The sequence below is a fragment of the Sus scrofa genome, chromosome 16, assembly GCF_054392235.1.
Source record: "Sus scrofa isolate SSC_HxYL_T2T_F1_AM1 chromosome 16, Sscrofa_HxYL_maternal_Yorkshire_Landrace_v2.0, whole genome shotgun sequence".
Lineage (NCBI taxonomy): Eukaryota > Metazoa > Chordata > Mammalia > Artiodactyla > Suidae > Sus > Sus scrofa.
The window spans coordinates 84,227,303-84,247,346 of NC_139398.1; the positions used below are offsets into that span (position 1 = coordinate 84,227,303).

The following is a 20,044-nucleotide window of genomic DNA, read 5'->3' on the forward strand; positions in this document are numbered from 1 at the left end:
CCTGCTTCTTTCGAACAAATTTGGGTTAACTAAATAGTTCCACCAGATAAACACAAGCTCTTCTTTACAGAAAACCTCACCAGTAAGTATAAAAGAAAAATGATAGAATTTGAAAATCACCATTTTGCAATGCCTAATAAAAATACATTATTTCAGTCAAGTACCAAGGGATAAAAAAATTATTAGGTAAAATGTTGATTGCACACTAGATATCCGCATGATAATAAAATACAGGCTTCCTTCCCACCCCCCATAGATTACTTTCTGGTGGTTAAAGGAAAAAGGAAACCTAACAATAGAGACTTCAAGATACCATCACCCGGACCACAGTTAAAGGTGGGTAACCAGGCATCATCTACTTCCTGATATGTCTTTTAACAGGCAAAGCATGACCACTGAAGAGTTGACCCAGAAGTACTGAATCCAAATCTAATCAGGTCCTTAAAGGACACATAGAGACAAAGGAGAAAGGTAGCAGATGTCACCAGGAAGTTATCAAATACAGAAAGTAAGGTGCTTAGAGGATGGCTAACCTAGTCTCTTCAATAAATCAATGGCAAAACAGAGTAGGAGCAGGAGTTCCCGCGGTGGCGCAGTGGTGAACGAATCCGACTAGGAACCATGAGGTTGCAGGTTCGATCCCTGACCTTGCTCAGTGGGTTGACGATCCGGCGTTGCCGTGAGCTGTGGTATAGGTTGCAGACGCGGCTCCGATCCAGCATTGCTGTGGCTCTGGCATAGGCCAGTGGCTACAGCTCCGATTCGACCCCTAGCCTGGGAACCTCCATATGCCGTGGGAGTGGCCCCAAAGAAATAGCAAAAAGACAAAAAAAAAAAAAAAAAAAAGAGTAGGAGCAGATGATGGGAGCGAAGAGAAGAAAATTCTAGATCAAAAAGAACTTAAGGCATTCCTATCGTGGCTCAGTGGTTAAAGAATCCGACTAGGAACCATGAGGTTGTAGGTTCGATCCCTGACCTTGCTCAATGGGTTAAGAATCCGGCTTGCCGTGAGCTGTGGTATAGGTTGCAGACACAGCTTGGATCCCACGTTTCTGTGGCTGTATATGCTGGCAGCTACAGCTCTGAGTAGACCCCTAGCCTGGGAACCTCTGTATGCCGCAGGTGCAGCGCTAAAAAGAGAAAAAAAGAAAGAAAGTAACCTTTAAAAATTGCATAAAAAGGCAAGTCTCCCTCAATATACTTTTTTCAAAATCTTGACTATTCTTGCCTGTGTTTTAAAAATAGATGAACTTCAGTGTAATTGAATAAATTTTTGTCTGAAACTAAAAACAAAAACAAAGTAACATGACCTTATTTGAATCTTCATTCAAACAAAGCAACTATAGAAAATGACTTTTAAGAAAACAGTAGAATTTTGATATGATTTATGAGTAGGTAATATTAAACTTATAATTTCATAAAGTGAGATATTATGGTTAAATAAAAAATAACCTTAAAATTTTCATGTTAAGAATTTTTATAGTCTCTTATCCTCAAGCCTTTCTTGCCATGTTAATAAAATTATGATACATTTTTAATAATCAAATCTAAGTATATTTTCTTCATGGCAAAAATAATTGAACAGTATAGATTTTAGCAAAGTGGAGAGGGACATTCAATCATGAAGACAAAAATCAGAGTGAATCCAGAGGGATCTGGTCACCAAATCTTTCTTTTTTTTTTTTCTTTGTCGTTTTAGGGCCACACTCACAGCACATGGAGGTTCCCAGGTTTAGGTGTCAAATCGGAGCTGTAACCACTGGCCTACACCACAGCCACAGCAATGCCAGATCCGAACTGTGTCTGTGACCTACACTACAGCTCACAGCAATGTTGGATCCTTAACCCACTGAGTGAGGCCAGGGATCAAACCTGTGTACTTATGGATACTAGTCATTCTTTCCACTGAGCCATGACAAGAACTCCCACCAAAACTTTTGGACCAAGTATTATTAAGAAGAAATTTTTTTTTGAACAGGTATTCCCAATATACTTAAATTTGTTTAAAAATTATAAGTATGATTTTACTATTATGTGTTTTATAAAGCACAAGGAATTTTTAAAAGGTAAGAAAAAAACTACATGCAAAAATTTTCCTATTTTGTTTTCACATCTAACTCTGAGGATGACTCAAGCAGGCCTCTGGGAAAGGCAAATTTCCAAATTTCAACTCTAGGAGTTCCCACTGTGGCGCAGTGAAAACGAATCCAACTAGTAACCATGAGGTTGCGGGTTCGATCCCTGGTCTTGCTCAGTGGGTTAAGGATCTGGCATTGCCATGAGCTATGTGTAGGTTGCAGATCCCAAATTGCTGTGGCATAGGCTGGCAGCTGAAGCTCTGATTTGATCCCTAGCCTGGGAACCTCCATATGCCGTAGGTGCAGCCCTTTAAAAAAAAAAAAAAAACTACAACTCAGTGACTTATAGCATATTCACAGGGTTGTGCAATATCACCAAATTTCAACTCTACTGGATTTCCTTTGTGGCGCAGCAGGGTAAGGATACAGCATCGTCACTGCAGCAGCTTGGTTTGCTGCTGTGGCGTGGATTCAATCCCTAGCCCAGGAACTTCAACATGCCATGGGCACAACCAAAGGGAAAAAAAAACTCTATTTATATACATAAATATTAACCTGAAGTACCCATTTTAACAGTCAATTTCTATCCTATTACACAGCAACTAGTGGATAGGTATCCTGAAATTAAGGTCAGTTTCTTAGGCTCATTCTCTTCTACTGGGAGACATCGCCACCTAAGGTTTTGTTTTTGCAAAGTACATTATTACAAAGGTCCAAAAATGCCAGTAAAATTGCAGACAGCAACCCAAGTAGGAAAAGAAATATGAGTTCTCCTTAATCCCCATGACTATGTTCACCAAAAAGGCAAAGTATATTTCTAAAAAGAGGAAAATTCTTATTTCAAAAGATCCTTAATACAATGTATATAAGCTTACTAAAACAAATTTTTTTCATAGTATAAACTTAAGAGGCTGAATTAGAAAAAAAACCTTCTGGAGTTCCTGTCATGGCTCAGCGGAAATGAATCTGACCAGCATCCATGAGGATGCAGGTTCGATCCCTGGCCTCGCTCAGTGGGTTAAGGATCTGGTATTGCCATTGAACTGTGATGTAGGTCAAAGATGAGGCCTGGATCCCGTGTTGCTGTGGCTGTGGTGTAGGTCAGCAGCTACAGCTCCAATTCGGCCCCTAGCCTGGGAACCTCCATATGCAGCAGGTGTGGGCCTAAAAAGATAGAAAGAAAAAAACTTTCTTAGTTGAGATTTGCTGTACATAAATGAGTTATTTCTATAATTCATGCTTTAAAGGTGACCTGATCCTCCAAACATTACTTTAGCATTAAGCTTTTCTTATAAGAACAAAGACTTGAAGTCTATAGATTTTTTTTTTTCTCTCAAAGAAAACTTGGACAAGTCAAAACAGTTTCACATTCTATATATATCAATTACTTTGCATAATGAAAAACAAATGCAAAATAATCTGCAAATACATTTTCATCCCCATATGCAAGGGGAAACAACAAAAAATGGGCTTCCTATCAATTTGCACCATCTTAAATTTTTACTTAAAATTAAGAATCACTAGAACTTTTTTGGGGGGGGGGTTGTCTTTTGTCTTTGCAGGGCCACACCCACCTGTGGCACATGGAGGTGCCATACACCACAGCCACCGCAATGCCAAATCTGAGCCATGTCTGCGACCTACACCACAGCTCACGGCAACGCCGGATCCTTAACCCACTGAGCGAGGCCAAGGATCGAACCCGCAACCTCATGGTTCCTAGTCGGATTCGTTTCCACTGTGCCACAACGGGAACTCCTAAGAATCACTAGAACTTTTAAAGATATTTTGTTTCAATAACTTTCTTTTGCTTTTTTATAGATAATATTCAGAAAACAAATTTTTGTCTCCTCTCAATCTACAATTATTCAGTTTAACCACACGGCTTTCTCTTGAAGACCGCTTTCTAGTCCCTGACACAGAGCAGGTAACCTGGAATTTAGCGAAAAGAATTAGGCAATCTTTACTCCTCCTCAGCAGAACTGAGGGATATCTCACATTCACTAAGGAAGGAACTTCTCGAAGACCTTTCGCACACAGAGATCTTCAGCCTGAGGTCTCTCTAGGAGACATAAATCATAGCACAGCCGAACCTGAGTCTATCAGACTCTATCCTGAAAAATGCAGGAGTTGAATTCTAAATCCTTGGTTTACTTAACTCGGTTTCCCTTATCTTTCCACAAAGTAGAAAAACCTGTCAGCTCCATCTCAGTGCTGCCTACCTTTCCCTCATGACTCCCAATAGGAGGGACTCTCAGTGCCGTCAGAGAATCTTCATTGCTGCAGTTGTGAGAGTGTCTGGAAGTGACTCTGCATTACTGGCATCTGGTTCTGGGGGAATTACACTGGGGGACGTTCGCTGTCTTCTCTCAAGCCTACCTCCAGCTCTGTGACAGCTCCTGAGCCAAGGTCTCTGATAAGGCCTTAGTCAGATTCTGACATGAAAATAAGATCTTCTGCCATAGGGCAAAGCACAAAACTAACTCCAGAGGTGGGATATCACATATTCTCAAATCAATCTAAATTTGGCTTCTACAAAAGGAGATGGAAATGCCCCACAGAAGCAAAGGTGGTAAGTAACTACAGTCAATTTTACGTAGGAAAGAAAGTAACCTTACACCTGGGCCCTTCCTATACCAGATAACTGTCTAAAACTGCTTCATATATCTCTAAAAACAAAACCTGTAACAAAGCTCCTAGAATGCTAAAATCTTACCATAATACCAAAAATAAAAGTATTAACACCACTTACCAAAAACAAGAATGAACAGTGTGTTCAAAGACACCACCCAGAAGACATGTTCCTAAAGGAAAAGAGCATTAATAAAACATATGCATCTCCTACTTGGCATGTTTATGTTTAATCCATTTATCTTGTTAGAAGATTGAAATTTTCATTATAATTCTGAGATTTCTTTTTTTTTTTTTTTTTTTTTTTTTTTTTTTTTTTTGTCTTTTTGCTATTTCTTTGGGCCGCTCCCGCGGCATATGGAGGTTCCCAGGCTAGGGGTCTAATCGGAGCTGTAGCCACTGGCCTACGTCAGAGCCACAACAACGCAGTATCCGAGCCGCGTCTGCAACCTACACCACAGCTCATGGCAACGCCGGATCGTTAACCCACTGAGCAAGGGCAGGGACCGAACCCGCAACCTCATGGTTCCTAGTCGGATTCGTGAACCACTGCGCCACGACGGGAACTCCTAATTCTGAGATTTCATTCAAAAATTATGTGCAGGAGTTCCCGTCATGGCTCAGTGGTTCATGAATCCGACCAGGAACAATGAGGTTGCGGGTTCAATCCCTGGCCTCACTCAGTGGGTTAAGGATCCTCGGATCCTGAGCTGCTGTGGCTCTGGTGTAGGCCGGCGGCTACAGCTCCGTTTAGACCCTTAGCCTGGGAACCTCCATAAGCTGCAGGTGCGGCCATAGAAAAGACAAGAAGACAAAAAACAAAAATTATGTGTAACTTTTCACTTTTCATTAGATATCTCATAAAACTAAACTTAATACAACTCAAAATTTATCAAGTTATATCTGGGGGAAAATCAAATAACTAAATCCATAAACATTTCCATTTCAGAAATTAATTACCTACTACGAACTGCATTCTCATAATCGTCAGATTTCATTTAAGTCAAATGACACTCAAAAAAGTCCAAATAAAGAAAAATTTAAAAACCACATTATTGCTGAACATCGAAAAGTGAGCTGCACAGCACTTCTTTCAGTGTCCAGTGTGTTCTCACGACTTCTTCACGGTCACTTGATCTTCTCTTGATCCCTTTTCTCCCTACAGTGCCCTGGTCTTCTTGGTTAGTGTCTCAGAATCCTGGCCTGGCTCTACTTGGCCACTGATCCACTCCTCAGTCAGTATCATCACCTTCTATTCTCCCCCGAGTACTTTAGTCATGCTCCATGGTGACAGTCACCAGAACGTCCAAGCCCATTTGTCCAGGCCCACCGTCTCCCCTGACCATCAAGTTAAATGATGCTTCCGAGGGGGTAAGGGAACATTTCAGGGAATCTTTACATGGTAAGATTTTCTTTTTAGAAAGATTATTCTACTCAGATGTCCGTTATGCCACAAATCCAAATGGGTGACTAGCCTAAGAGATAACTACTACATTCCTACTTACAACGTGAATTTTTTGACTTCTTTGCCTTAATGGCTCCCAAAGTGTCCTTATTCCCAACATCTTTTGTGCCTCTACCTCTAGTTATCTTCTGCAAGAACTCCCTGCTGACGAACTCTCTTCTGCTAAGGAAGACTGACTAAGCCCTCTCTTTGGTGACTCTTTGTCCTTCACATACCTTCTGTCACTGAGTCTTCACCTAAAGTTCCTTATTCACCTGTTCATTTCTAGTACACTATACACCGTCTGCGAAAAGGTGCTCACTTCACTCATCTCTGAATCTCCCAGTAACTACCACAGCTGGCACATGGTAGATACTTCATAATTATTTTCAACTAATGAAGAAAGTCACTCCTGTGGTTTTTTCCTAACAACTGGAATAGATTTGAGTCAACAGACTCAAATTTTCAACTAACGAAGGAAGTCATCCCTGTGGTTTTTCCCTAACAACTAGAACAGATCTGAGTCACTGCCTCAATGACTTTTACCATTCATCTATGAGGAACTGCCAAAGTAAAGGAGAGAAATGAGGATATAGCCAAATACTACCTTCTATTCTGATTGTGACCAAACCTTGAATAGGAACTTGCTAGTATCATATTCTTACGAATCTGCTAATTATCATCAGGAATGTTCCTCAAAATCCTCACACTACTAACTTCAACTTCGTATTCTGGCACCCCCCCCCCCCCCCAAGGGCCAGCCTGAGGAGGAAGCCAACACTGTAGAAAGCAGAGGAGACAGATGGAAATTATCTGGGCCTTTGAGGACACTGCTGACCCCTGGATCAAGCGCACCTGACACCCATCCTTCCTCTCAACTTCCTCTTATTGACTGGGTCGGTTGGGATTGGGCCACCTGCAGCCAAAGTCATCTTGATACCCAAAGCTATTTAAAAATCCCAAATGGGAAATGACTTTGAATCAGAGAAGCTGGAAAGAAAATCATTCCTCCTTAAAGAGTAAGTTCTTTAAAGAACTGTTCTTCCCCTTTGAGCTATACTCTTCACTAAGCGGTAAAGACAGGTGGGCTGCAGCAAACAGTGGGGCTCTCTCTGGGAACACTGCAAAACTGCTGTTTTTACCAGCTCAGGCACTAAACAATGCAAGGTGGGACGTTAAAAGAAGGCCAAGTTTTCTTAACCACCATGAACTCTGTACTTCATTTTCTAAAAATCAAATGTTTTTAATAATTCCTTTTTAAATAGTATTACCTTCATGCTTTGCCAATATTTCCAATACACAAAACGGACTTTTTTCAACATATTGAGTAATCAAAATCCAAGGGCATTTTGACCTTTAGTATAAAAACCCAGCACACATTATAAATCTGAAATTACTGAATCACTAAGACAAATAATGAAGTCATAATTCTATTATTAAAAAAGATTAGCTTTACTTACTAGAAAAACTAGTGATCCATCAAGTCCTAGCATCTAAAATAAAAAATATGCATTAATTCAAGATGCAACAGGATTTTTTATTCTATTTATGAAAAAAGCTTATTTTCTTTTCATTATGTTTACACATATTTCCCAATACTTTCCAATGCGGCCTATCATTTTCAAAGAGTGAAAAACTTCTGTTCATGAACATTTGTATTTTGGATCTTCTTTTACTCCAAACCATATGATTATATATAAAGTTTTTAAAATTCCACCTTGGGTTTTAATTATTACATTAGCTATGGAGCCAGTTAAGATCTGATCATACAGCTGTATTACTTTGTCCACTGAAGCATCAGAATAATACTTACATTTAACTTGTTACATCATTTTCTTTTTTTCTTTTTTTTTTTAATTTCAATGCTGCACCTGCAGCATGTGGAAGGTCCCAGGCCAGGGATTGAATCCAAACCACTGCTATGACCTACACAATGCCAGGGTGTCAGGGATGGAACCCACACCTACACAGCAACCCAAGCCTCTGCAGTCAGATTCTTAACCCACTGCATCACCACAGGAACTCAAAATTGTTACTTCATTTTCAGAAGTCACAATTTCAAGTTAAACATTCCCTAAGTGGAATACCATTTGTGTTAAAGGCCAGAAGATAGAAAAAGTCATCAATAGATCATCAAAATATTTCTTAATATTCTCATCACAAACAATACATCACTTCATTTTCTATAAAACTGTTTCTGGTAACTGTTTTCATCAAACCTAACTGCAAAATTAGGGTATACATCTAAACATGGCCAACTTTAAAATATACATTAGTGGAGTTCCCATTGTGGCTCAGCGGGTTAAGAACCTGACCACAGTGGCCATGGGTTTGATCCCTGGCTTCGCTCAGTGGTTTAAGGATCTCGTGTTGTATAGGTTGCAGACACGGCTCAGATCCAGTGCTGCTGTGGCTGTGGCAGAGGCCGGCAGCTGCAGCTCCAATTTGACCCCTAGCCCAGGAATTTCCATATGCCGCAGATGCAGCCGTAAAAAGAAAAAAAAAACTATATATATATATATATATATATATATATATACATACACACACACACACACACACATTAGGGTTAAAACACCAGACTATTTGATAAAAAGAAGTCCTACTCACTCTTTCCCATGTAAGCTCTTCTGCAGCTCGATCCCATTCTAAAGCATTCCAGTTCATGTCATCTGGAAATATAATTACAGCTTAAGGATTACTGATGGAATTTGTATTATAAATAATAAAACATGTTCTCCTAAATTGGTGTTTTGTAATTGCTGTTGAGAAGCAAAACCACATTTAAAAAATTTCCACATTGAGTATTTCTTAGGCAATAAAAAATTCACATATAAACACAACATATAAAATAAACAAGAGGATTCTAGATTTCGATAGTGTTAAAAAGGAAGTAAACAGAGTTATGCGAAATAAAGGTATTCAACAGCTCTGAATCAAGAACCATCTGGTGGGTTTGAGAAAAGGAAGCCAGGGGACCAGAATTCTCCGGTGAGCAGGGGGTTGGTAGAAGATGTTGTATGAAATGCAGACAGGGAACAGATCAAATAGGAGGACCGTAAAGCCTGGGTTTTATTTTGTTCTTTAGGATAATTTGAAAATCTCTGACAGATTTTAAGGACAAAAGAGAAATACCTATACACTATGTGGCATAAGAATACAGTGGAGCAAGCATGAAAGAAGGACAAGCAGTCAGGACCTTTTGCATTAGACCAAGAGAAGAAAACGAGGGCCACCACTCAGGTAGGAGCGGCTGCAGACCCAGGGCCTTTGAACACACACCCACCTCTCCCTACAAAGGCCCCTTACTCCCCTTATACAACTCACTTCTTCCCATCCCTCAAGCCTGAGCTCAAACATCACTTCCTCTGAGCTACCTGGGTAAGTATCTTCCTAGTAGCATCCTCAGAGCAACCTGCACATTTCTCACAACGTGTAATAACAAACGCGTCCACTTGGATATTTTTGCTTCCTCATTAGACCAGAAACTCCATGAAGGGAGGGGTCTGGTGTTTGAGTGTCTGGCACACAGGAAACACTCAGGTATCAGTAATGAAAAGTGAACCAGAGACAGTGCAGCACTTGACAGGAAAACTCTGGGGTGGGAGATAAGAAAAGAACACGTACAATGACTGAGAGCTGACGGGCAGGGCAGGCCAGTCTCTCTCAGATCGTTCACATTCTGGAATTACACTGCCAGAAAATGAAAACGGGGTTTCTTCAGGTGATACCTGGCCGGCAGTATACACTTCAAGAATTCTTCTTTGATATTAAAAGTTGCACTAACTCAATAAAAACGACAAAGAAATAAGATAAAACTGTATCAAATTCCTTTTTTAAAAAAAATAGGATCTAGGGAGTTCCTGCTGTGGCACAGCAGGTTGGGGAATCTGGCATTATCTCTGTGGCGGCACAGGTTCAGTCCCCAGGCAGGTGCAGCTATGCCATGAGTCACGGCTGTGGCACAGATTCACTCCCTGGAGGTGTGGCCATTTAAAAAAAAAAAAAAAAGATCAAGTTAAAAAAATTTCTTTCTATCCATCCTATAAAAAGTCCTACATAACTGGGTTATGATGATCGTTACATAACTATAAATGTAATAAAACTGAGTAATAAAAAAAAGTCCTATGCAGGGGTTCTTGCTATGGTTTAGTGGGTTAAGAACCTGACAAAGCGTCCATGAGGATGCAGATTAAATCCCTAGCCTTGTTCAGTGGGTTAGGGATCCAATGTTGCTGAAGCTGTGGTGTAGGCCACAGATGCAGCTTGAATCCCACGTTGCTGTGGCTGTGGCACAGGCCAGCAGCTTTAGTTCCAATTTGACCACTAGGCCTGGAACTTGTATATGCCACGGGTGCAGCCCTAAAAAGAAAAGAAAAGAAAAAAAGACCTGTGTAAAGTAAGATTTTAAAACATAAAATGTGCCTGCTTCACAGGAAAAAAAAAGAGTATGCATATCTGCAAAAGTAGATCCATAAATGCGAGTTTGCCAAAATAAAATAAAAACTTAGAAATAGAACTTCAAACCCACTAAATTTTGAAAACTCTAGTCCTCCTCAAGGAAAACTGAGAATGGACTCGTGGTCTGAAGAAGGGGTAAGGATGGCTGGCAGCCCTCACTCACCCTGTGCCCCATTGTTGGCATCAGCTGCATCTTCCCCTCCAGCTTCATCCTCCTCCTCATTCTCCTCCTCCTCCTCCTCCGCCTGGTCATCCTGGGCATCAGGGTTTTCTCCCACCACTGCGTTCTCGGCAGGTGGGTTAGCAGGCTGGTCGGGGGCAACATTTTCAGCACCATTTCCTCCTGCTGGAGCCTAAAATGACAGAGGAGCCCAGAAATTTGGCTAACTTGTCTCAGTTTTGCTCTACTTCCATATCATACTCTCCCTTTTAAAGAATCAAAACTAACAAACAGACACAAATTATTAAAACTTAAAAAAACACCTCTAAGAACATCTCTTCTCAGCGTATCTGAATTTGGATCACCTTAGTAAATAAGAACATAAACTGAGTTAACTGTGGGTGTGTGTGTGTATTCATTCAGTAGAACTTTCAACATTTCACGCAGCATTCTAGAAAATGGGTTAATGAATCTGATTATGTTAGATTCATCATTCCACAATCCTTTTTCATAAGGCATCTCTTGTCTCTACTGACCACTTCAGGGATGAAAATGTGTGTGTATATATACATATCTGTTTGTTTACACGTGTACTGACATATAACTCAATTCTCAGTTATCAGTTAACACTTGGGAAAAGGTTTCTTTTTTTTTTTTGTCTTTTTGCTATTTCTTGGGCCGCCCCTGCGGCATATGGAGGTTCCCAGGCTACGGGTCGAATCGGAGCCATAGCCACCGGCCTACGCCCGAGCCACAGCAACGCGGGATCCGAGCCGCGTCTGCAACCTACACCACAGCTCACGGCAACGCCGGATCGTTAACCCACTGAGCAAGGGCAGGGACCGAACCCGCAACCTCATGGTTCCTAGTCGGATTCGTTAACCACTGCGCCACGACGGGAACTCCCGGGAAAAGGTTTCTAATTCCTGCTCGGGAGCTATGATAAGCCTATCCACATGGACTTTATCAGCTCCCACATGCACACTGGCTCTTCCTGAGTTCTGCTGCCTCTGCCAAATGTAAAGGCCCAGCTGTAGCCAATCAAAACACTGAACTCCTATGGAGTTAATGAAGAGTCTAAAAGAATGCTTCAAACTATGAGGTAAAATGATAAAAGTAATACTACGTAGTAAGAACAGCATCCTTGCTTCATAGTTCCCTTTTTCATATGTGCGGTTTTCAAAGAAGCTGTACTCCTAATTCTGTAAAGGGCATGGCAGAATTTATGAAATCAGTCTTCACACTAAAAAAAAAGCAGGTCTTTTAATGAAAACTTAAGGTGTTAATTATCATTCTGAGCTAATTTTAGTCAGTTTTTTACAACGACATTTTATGAAGTGCAAATTGTTTTATATTAAGTAGCCAATATTTTTACATTTTCAGCCCTATAATTTCTCAGCAAGCAAGATACTAAATATCATTTCTCATATCCTCTTCTCAAGCCTCTAGCAAATGCCCTTGTATCTAAGTGTGTCATCTCTCATAAAAGTAAAACTGTACAAGACTGTTATCAACGGCGTTCCATTTTTTCTACTTTGGGTAATGGTTCTACTAACAGCAACAAAGATGAAGCATTTTACACATGAAGAAACGAGTGAACAAAGTGGGTAGGGGGCCTCCTCAGCTGCATGCCAGGCCAGCATTAAGCAGTTAACCCAGGCAAAGAGAACAAGCACATCACTAAACCCCCAAATACTGCTCACAATCTCACTAGGAAACCAAAAGGCAAAGTCACAACAGCATTCCTTTACATCCTTCAACCTTCTCCCAAACCTTGTCACTATCATGCTTTCAATAAGGGTCATGGGAGTCAAGAGTCTAGGTCTCAGAAGGTGACAATAATTTGGGTAGGCTTATGACCTACCCAAATAAAGTGAACTTGGGGGTGAGGGAGTTACCTCATTTTGGTGATGCCCAGCAGCATTGAAGGGCGGAGCAGCATGCTCCAGCCAAATCGGGGCTCCTCCGTGGACGATCTGCTCTCGCAGCCACACCAGGCTGATGAACGCACAGAGTGTGCATGTCACCACAAAACAACCCTGCAAACAATCTGCCAATAAATTGTCCCTATTAAAAAAAAAAAAAAGCATATAAGATTACTCTAAAGAACACATAAGAAATCAAAGGTAACAATATTCATTTTACACAAAAATTTCAGAAAGAACAGTCAGAGAAGACAGTCATAACTTCCCGTGAAGATCACTCTCTCGAAAAGAATTATTTCTGAGGATGGTGACATTTTATCTATCTTACAAGCTGGCCATATATGTTTATTTCAATATTGGTACTGTATGTGTTTATGTTATAGAAGGCAAAGAATAACATCAGAACTACACAAATCAGCCAACTCAGCTATCCAGCCTCTCTTTGAACATGGCTGAGAAAAAGGATGGCAGAATGCAAAAAAAAAACAAAAGTAGCCGAAAACTTGATAAACATCAAGAATCAGGTATGTGTGATTTACCAAAGGTAAAGGACTCTGTCCAACCCTTATGAAGAATTTCTGTATCCTTATTTTACATATAAATTTCACAAATCAGGTTAGTTGATACCTAAGCCATGAAAATGAACAGAATTACCAAATCAGAAAGGTGGAGCAGGGCCTCTCGAAAGGCCCAAAGACAAGATAAAAAGGCAGGCAGAGGAGTTCCCGTCATGGCGCAGTGGTTAACGAATCCGACTAGGAACCATGAGATTGCGGGTTTGGTCCCTGCCCTTGCTCAGTGGGTTAACGATCCGGCGTTGCCGTGAGCTGTGGTGTAGGTTGCAGATGCGGCTCGGATCCCGCGTTGCTGTGGCTCTGGCGTAGGCTGGTGGCTACAGCTCCGATTCGACCCCTAGCCTGGGAACCTCCATATGCCGCGGGAGCGGCCCAAGAAATAGCAACAACAACAACAACAAAAAGACAAAAAAAGACAAAAAAAAAAAAAAAAAAAAAAAAGGCAGGCAGAGAGATGCACAGCACATGATGTATGAGGCAAAGAAGCCTGTGGTACATTTTACAAATGTCTCAGAAAGCAGATTAAATTTTGATGCTAACTGCAAATATACCAAAAGTATATTAATTCCTCAACAAATTCTGACAAATCAAGTATGGTTCCTTTATAATGATACAGGAAGATACAGGGAATATCAGGAAAATATTCTAATACTGAAGACATCTTTGCTCTTTTCCTCTCTGAAGGGGCGTGTCCCTCCCTGGCAAAGGTAAGTCAGGAATCTTGGCAGCCCTTGGATTTCACTGTCACATGGAATGCCTTGACTTTCTTCCTTCATGGAGAACCTGAGGAAGGTCTCTGAGAGACCTCAGGCTCATAGCTCCAGAGTGAACTGACATGGCCCTGAGATATCACCTGGAAGACACCTTCATCTGTAAAGACGAACACTAATCACCCACTTGCTAAGGAACTCTCCAGATCACTAAAATTTTGATAGGTTGGGACTAAAATACCCCCTCCTCTATTCCTTCCTCATCATCAGCAGTAAGAATAGCAACTGCTTGTCATAGATTTTAAATGGTTACAAACTTTTTATAGTAGCCTTTATTTTTCCCTCACACCTTGAGTCTAGGCTGGTTTGTGAACTGTCTGGACCAGAAGTGGTATTTCCCAAGTTCTAGAGCCTAGAAAAGGACTTTTAAGTTTCCATTCTATTTTTTTTTTTTTTTTTTTTTTGTCTTTTTGCCTTTTCTTGAGCTACTCCAGCGGCATATGGAGGTTCCCAGGCTAGGGGTCTAATTGGAGCTGTAGCCACCAGCCTATACCAGAACTACAGCAACGCGGGATCCGAGCCAAGTCAGCAACCTACACCACAGCTCACAGCAACGCCAGATCCTTAACCCACTGAGCGAGGCCAGAGATCGAACCCACAACCTCATGGTTCCTAGTCGCATTCGTTAACCACTGCGCCACAACGGGAACTCCTCCATTCTCACTCTTTTAGAATGCTGCCCTGAGATCACCATGTAAAGAAGCTTTGCTAGCTTTCCAGAAGATAAGAGGCCATGCAGAAGAACCAAGGTACTCCATCTTATGCTATCCAACACCAGTGAAATACATGTATATTAGCTGAGCTCAACTGGAACTGCTAACCCCCAGAATTATGAACAGATACAACAGCCATTGTTTTAAGCCACTAAGTTCTGGGGACTGTATGTTTCACAGCAAGAGTTAACTGATACAATGTGCCTAGAGGTGATCTGATGACTGAACTTCAGAGTATGCAGCAGCTGCTAAGTATTATGAAATTTTAAATAACCTTTCAGAAAATGTATTCTATAAAGAAAATTAAATACTACTCTGAAAAAAATGAGTAATTTAGTTACACGTACTTTCAGAAAAACTGGCTCAATTCTTCAAATTTTAAAAGACAGTATGAGATTATAAAACCAATCCATGCTTACAATTTCTTTCAACTATCCCCATTAAGCCTACAGCATTCATCCCGTGTCAGTAAGTAAGCTCACATATAATTTTTAATACATTTGTGAATTTAATCTTTGAACAGCCCATCCAAAACCCTGAGGCATTATCTTTTCCATCTTATGGATGAGAAAACAGCGGTCAGAACTGTCCAGTGATTTGCCTAAAGTCACTAAAAAACTGGTAGATGCAACAACTTTTTTACTGCAATGCCAGGGTTCTGTCTATTACAACCAGCTACCTTGCTGCATCACCTAAGTGATCACACTTGCCAAACAACCAGATGTTTAATGGTTCTACCAATAAGAAGTAAAGGTGGGAAGTTTCCGTTGTGGCTCAATGATAATGAGCCCAACTAGTATCCATGAGGATGCAGGTTCAACCTCTGGCCTCACTCACTGGGTTAAGTATCTGGCATTGCCATGAACTGTGGTGTAGGTCGCAGATGAGGCTCGGATCCTGGGTTGCTGTGGCTGTGGTGTAGGCCAGCTGCTGCAGCTCCAATTCAACCCCTAGCCTGAGAACTTCCATATGCTGCACATGTGGCCCTAAAAAAGGCAAAAAAAAAAAAAAAAAAAAAGTAAAGGTGGTAGGAAAGTAGAATACTGCCTTATTTGGAACTAACAATTCTTCAATTCTTCAAACTTGCCTGTTCTATCCAAAAAGGTATCACCAGCAAGTAGGAAAAACAAGTGGCAGACACACCTAATGTTTCTAAGTATTTTCAACCATGACTAAAAAAGATGTAGACACAAGAGATTTAAAAAAACCTCCCCCTTGAGTTCTATCAGAAATGTAATATCCTCTTCTGCTCTCTTCTGTTGCCATTTGGCTTATTTTCTTTATGGTAACATACTCTGAATGCTTCTGTTCTACAAGAGGGAGTCTTATATTAAAGGCCTTTACCGACATAGGGTTCAGAAACCTAAGGTCAGTTGCGTACAAAAGAAGATTTAGAAAATACAGTTGCAATGTTTTGTAAGCATAACATTCTAATAATCTTGAGATAGTTAACCACTTATAGTATTTCTAATTCTAACATTAATAATAAATAAAACGAATATGTTTTTCCCAAGAAACTACAATTACAATGCTTCGATTCAATTTAGATAACAGTAAAACTACAGTGAGCAAGTTTTTAGAGTCCGTATTCAAATAATCACAAAAAATATTTTAAAAAGAATTTTGAATTCAAATGTCTGTGTTGTTAAGAATGCATGTTTAAATGAACTCTTAGGAGTTCCCGTTATGACTCTGCAGGTTAAAAACCCAATTAGTATCCATGAGGATGCAGGTTTGGTTCCTGGCCTGGCTCAGCGGGTTAAAGGATGTGGTGTTGCCACAAACTGCAGTGTAGGTCGCAGATGCAGCTCGGATCTGGCATCACTGTGGCTGTGGTGTAGGCCAGCAGCTTCAGCTCTGATTCAATCCCTAGCCTGGGAACTTTCAGGTGCTGCCCTAAAATAAATAAATAAATGAACTCCCAGCATATGACTATATGGAATAGTACATTTCTTGCACTACATAGCAGTATATTTAACTAGTTGTCCCTCCATCCATCACCAAACAGTCCTTTCAGACAAGTATGTTTTAAAACATCATTTATATATGTCAGCTACTTGCAGTGCACCTGTAACGGTATATACCATTACATATGGTGCATAACACTGTATACCATTAGAATAGGAAACACAAATTATTTGTCCTTGGCACAGAAGGACTTTGAAAACTACAACAAATATAAGTACATGGAGGAAAAATGAGCACCATTTCCATCCTGACAAGGTTCAATACTCACGTGGACAGCATGTCTAGTGGCAGTGTCAGTAGTGAGCTCACAGAGCCAGTAAACAAGCACTTGTAGATGCGGCCTGCCAAAAAAGGCACGACGGCATACAGTCACAACTCTCACCATAAACTCAGACAGTCACTTAATTAAACAGAGTGAAGTGGAACACTGGGAATGCCACTAAAGAAATATATCAGTCTAGTCTTTGCAAGCCTGAGTCTCAAAATACTAACATATAAAATAAATAAATAAAGGTCAAGCATTAAAAATAGTGACAACAAAGAATAAATGTTACACGATCATGTTTAAAGCTTAGATTCTTTCTAGATGTACTTACCTGTTTTTATTGAATGAGCTTAGATGTTTCAAAAAGGAAAAAAATTTTTTTCAAGAAAAGAACTCCAAAATTAGAATACGGAGAATTGCTAACCGAAAATTCTAAAATTCATTTGAAGTCTGATCATGAAAATCAAGTTCTGAGAATACACAGTTCTGAAATTAAGAGGACTTTTCGGTAGAATACATGCTTCAATGCTATGAATAGCAAACTAACAACCAATGTTTTAAAAATAAAGACTTGAAGGTCTCAGCAGGGCAAAAATCTTAAACCTGGCCATGAGGAAAAGATGAAGTTGTGTGAAGACACAACCATTCCCTTATCCTCTTAGAAAAGGCAGGAACAGACAGATTTGGAAACGGGGCCCAAGGGCTGAGGTTTTCTTTCAAACCAGCCCTTGTGTATTAGTTTAAGCATTCCCTATAGCCTTGCACCAAAAATATAGTGACTTACATGGCTGTTTTCAAAGGCCAAGTCAAAACGGAAAGACAAAATGGAAAGAAAAAAGATTTTCTGTAACATAAATTACTTACATATGTGTATCAAAATATTCAAAGCAAGTACGCTTATAACAAAGTAAAACTGACAAGCCAATTGTCTGCAGATAAGAAAACAAATTCAGGAGTTCGCGTTTGTGGCTCAGCAGAAATGAATCTGACTAGCATCCAAGAAGACGCGGGTTCCATCCCTCACTTTGCTCAGTGGGTTAAGGATCCACCATTGCTTTGAGTTGTGGTGTAGGTTGAAGACGCAGCTCGGATCCCAAGTTGCTGTGGCTGTGGTGCAGGCCAGCAGCTACAGCTCTGATTCGACCCCTAGCCTGGGAACTTCCATATGCCACGGGTGCAGCCCTAAAAAGACAAAAAAAAAAGGAAAAGAAAAGGAAAAAAATTCGTAAATTAAAGGCCTCCTTACTAGAACACTTAAAAATAAGGTAGCTCAGGAGTTTCTGTATGGTTCAGCAGGTTAAGAACCTAACAACCATGAGGATTCGGGTTCAATTCCCAGCCCCACTCAATAGGTTAAAGATCTGGTGTTGCTATAAGCTGAGGTGTAGGTTGCAGATGCGGCTCAGCTCTGGCATTGCTGTGGCAGCTCCAATTCAAACCCTAGCCTGGGAACTTCCATATGCCACAGGTGGAAGAAAAAAAAAGTAGCTCAATACCTTCTTACATAAAAAGACAGCCATGGCTACACTGCTAACTTAAAGAAGTTACAGAATATTACTGTGTGGTATAATTTAGCCTTAAAATGTGTGTGAGTGTACATATAAACAAGTCAGAACAGAAATCAAGCTTGTTATCTGTTACTCAAACGCTCCAAGTCTTTACTTAATCTTTGACACTCTGATACACTAATTTCAACAAAGTGTGTTAGTCTTAGGACTGTGAATGTTTTACATTCTTCTAAATCCTGTTTTCTGGTGCATAAAAATTCTTGTTTTCTTAGTAGACTATGCCTTTTATCAGTATGAGATACAATGCTTTTCCTCATGTAAAGTGTTTCATCTCAAATAATATCTGGTTAATACTGTTCCTCTATTTTGTCAGCATCTATTAACAAATCCTTCTAGCATTAACTTGGGCTGCTTTGTATTTACCTCTTAAAGTAGAACACTTTTATACATAAACAATTTGAGGCTCTATCTTGCAATAGAGAAATCTAAACCCTCTGACCACAAATACTCTAATCTTAGCCTTCTCTTTTATTCCCCTTCTTGTGCCGTCCTTTCTTGTCTTTCCTGTCTTTTGTCAGACTTCACAAATTGTATTCACTGTTTGCTATTTCCATTGCTTAAGATAAAAACTCACCATCTTATTTCTTATTTACCTTTAAGTTTCGTTACTTTTTTATTAAGGTAAAATTTACATACATCTTAAGTGGATGTCTTAGTTGATATTTATATTAGTATTTATCCAAGTAACTGCCACCCAGCTAAGATTCTCAACATTTCTAATCCCCAGAAGACTCCTTCAAGCTACTTCCCAGTCAGCATCTCCAGCAAAAGGTAATCACTATTCTGATCTCTATCACTAGAGATCAATTTGGCCTATTTTAAATTTTCCTATAAATGCAATCTACAACCCATACTCTTTTGTTCCTGGCTTGTTTTTATCAAAGTGAAGTTCATCCATGTTATCCTACGTCACAAAAGCCAGCTCTTTTTTTTTCTCTACGATGTATTATTACATGTATGGATAAGCCACAGTCTCCAGTCTACTGTTGATAGCCATCTGGGTGGTTCCAGTTTTAAACTACTATTAGCAAAGCTGCACTGATAACATTCTTACACACCTGTCTTTTAGTGGACACAAGGCTCTTATTCCTGTTAGCTACATTCCCATAAAAAGAACTGCTGGATCATAATATCTGTAATATTTACCACTGGTAGATAATGCTAAACAGCTTTCCAAAGTGGCTACACCATATATATGGCTACTATCAATGTACACATGTTCAGATGCTCCATGTCCTAAAAAACATTTTGCACTGTCTTTCTTTTCATTTCAACCATTCTGCTGAGTATGTAGCAGTATCTTTTGTGACTAATGATACTGAGCATCTTTTCATGTGCTTATTGGCTATTCACATATTCATCTTTCCAGAAACACCTGCTCAAATCTACTATCCAGTTTTTTTTGTTTATTTTTTTTTTTTGTTTTTTGGCCAAGCCAGCAGCATGTGGAAGTTCCTGGGCCAGGGATCAGACCAGAGCCATACCA

General features: G+C 40.1%; 1 protein-coding gene across 6 annotated transcripts in view; it reads right to left on the reverse strand.

Moving 5' to 3' along the window:
• The window catches only part of MARCHF6 (membrane associated ring-CH-type finger 6), an 84,787-nt gene that overhangs the window by 34,325 nt on the left and 30,418 nt on the right, over window positions 1-20,044 (reverse strand). For all 6 annotated transcript variants that reach the window (NM_001130535.1, XM_085001509.1, XM_085001508.1 and 3 more), the window contains 6 exon segments: window positions 4,831-4,882; window positions 7,614-7,646; window positions 8,764-8,825; window positions 10,778-10,967; window positions 12,673-12,841; window positions 16,994-17,066. In NM_001130535.1, coding sequence (NP_001124007.1) covers window positions 4,831-4,882; window positions 7,614-7,646; window positions 8,764-8,825; window positions 10,778-10,967; window positions 12,673-12,841; window positions 16,994-17,066 — 579 coding nt within the window.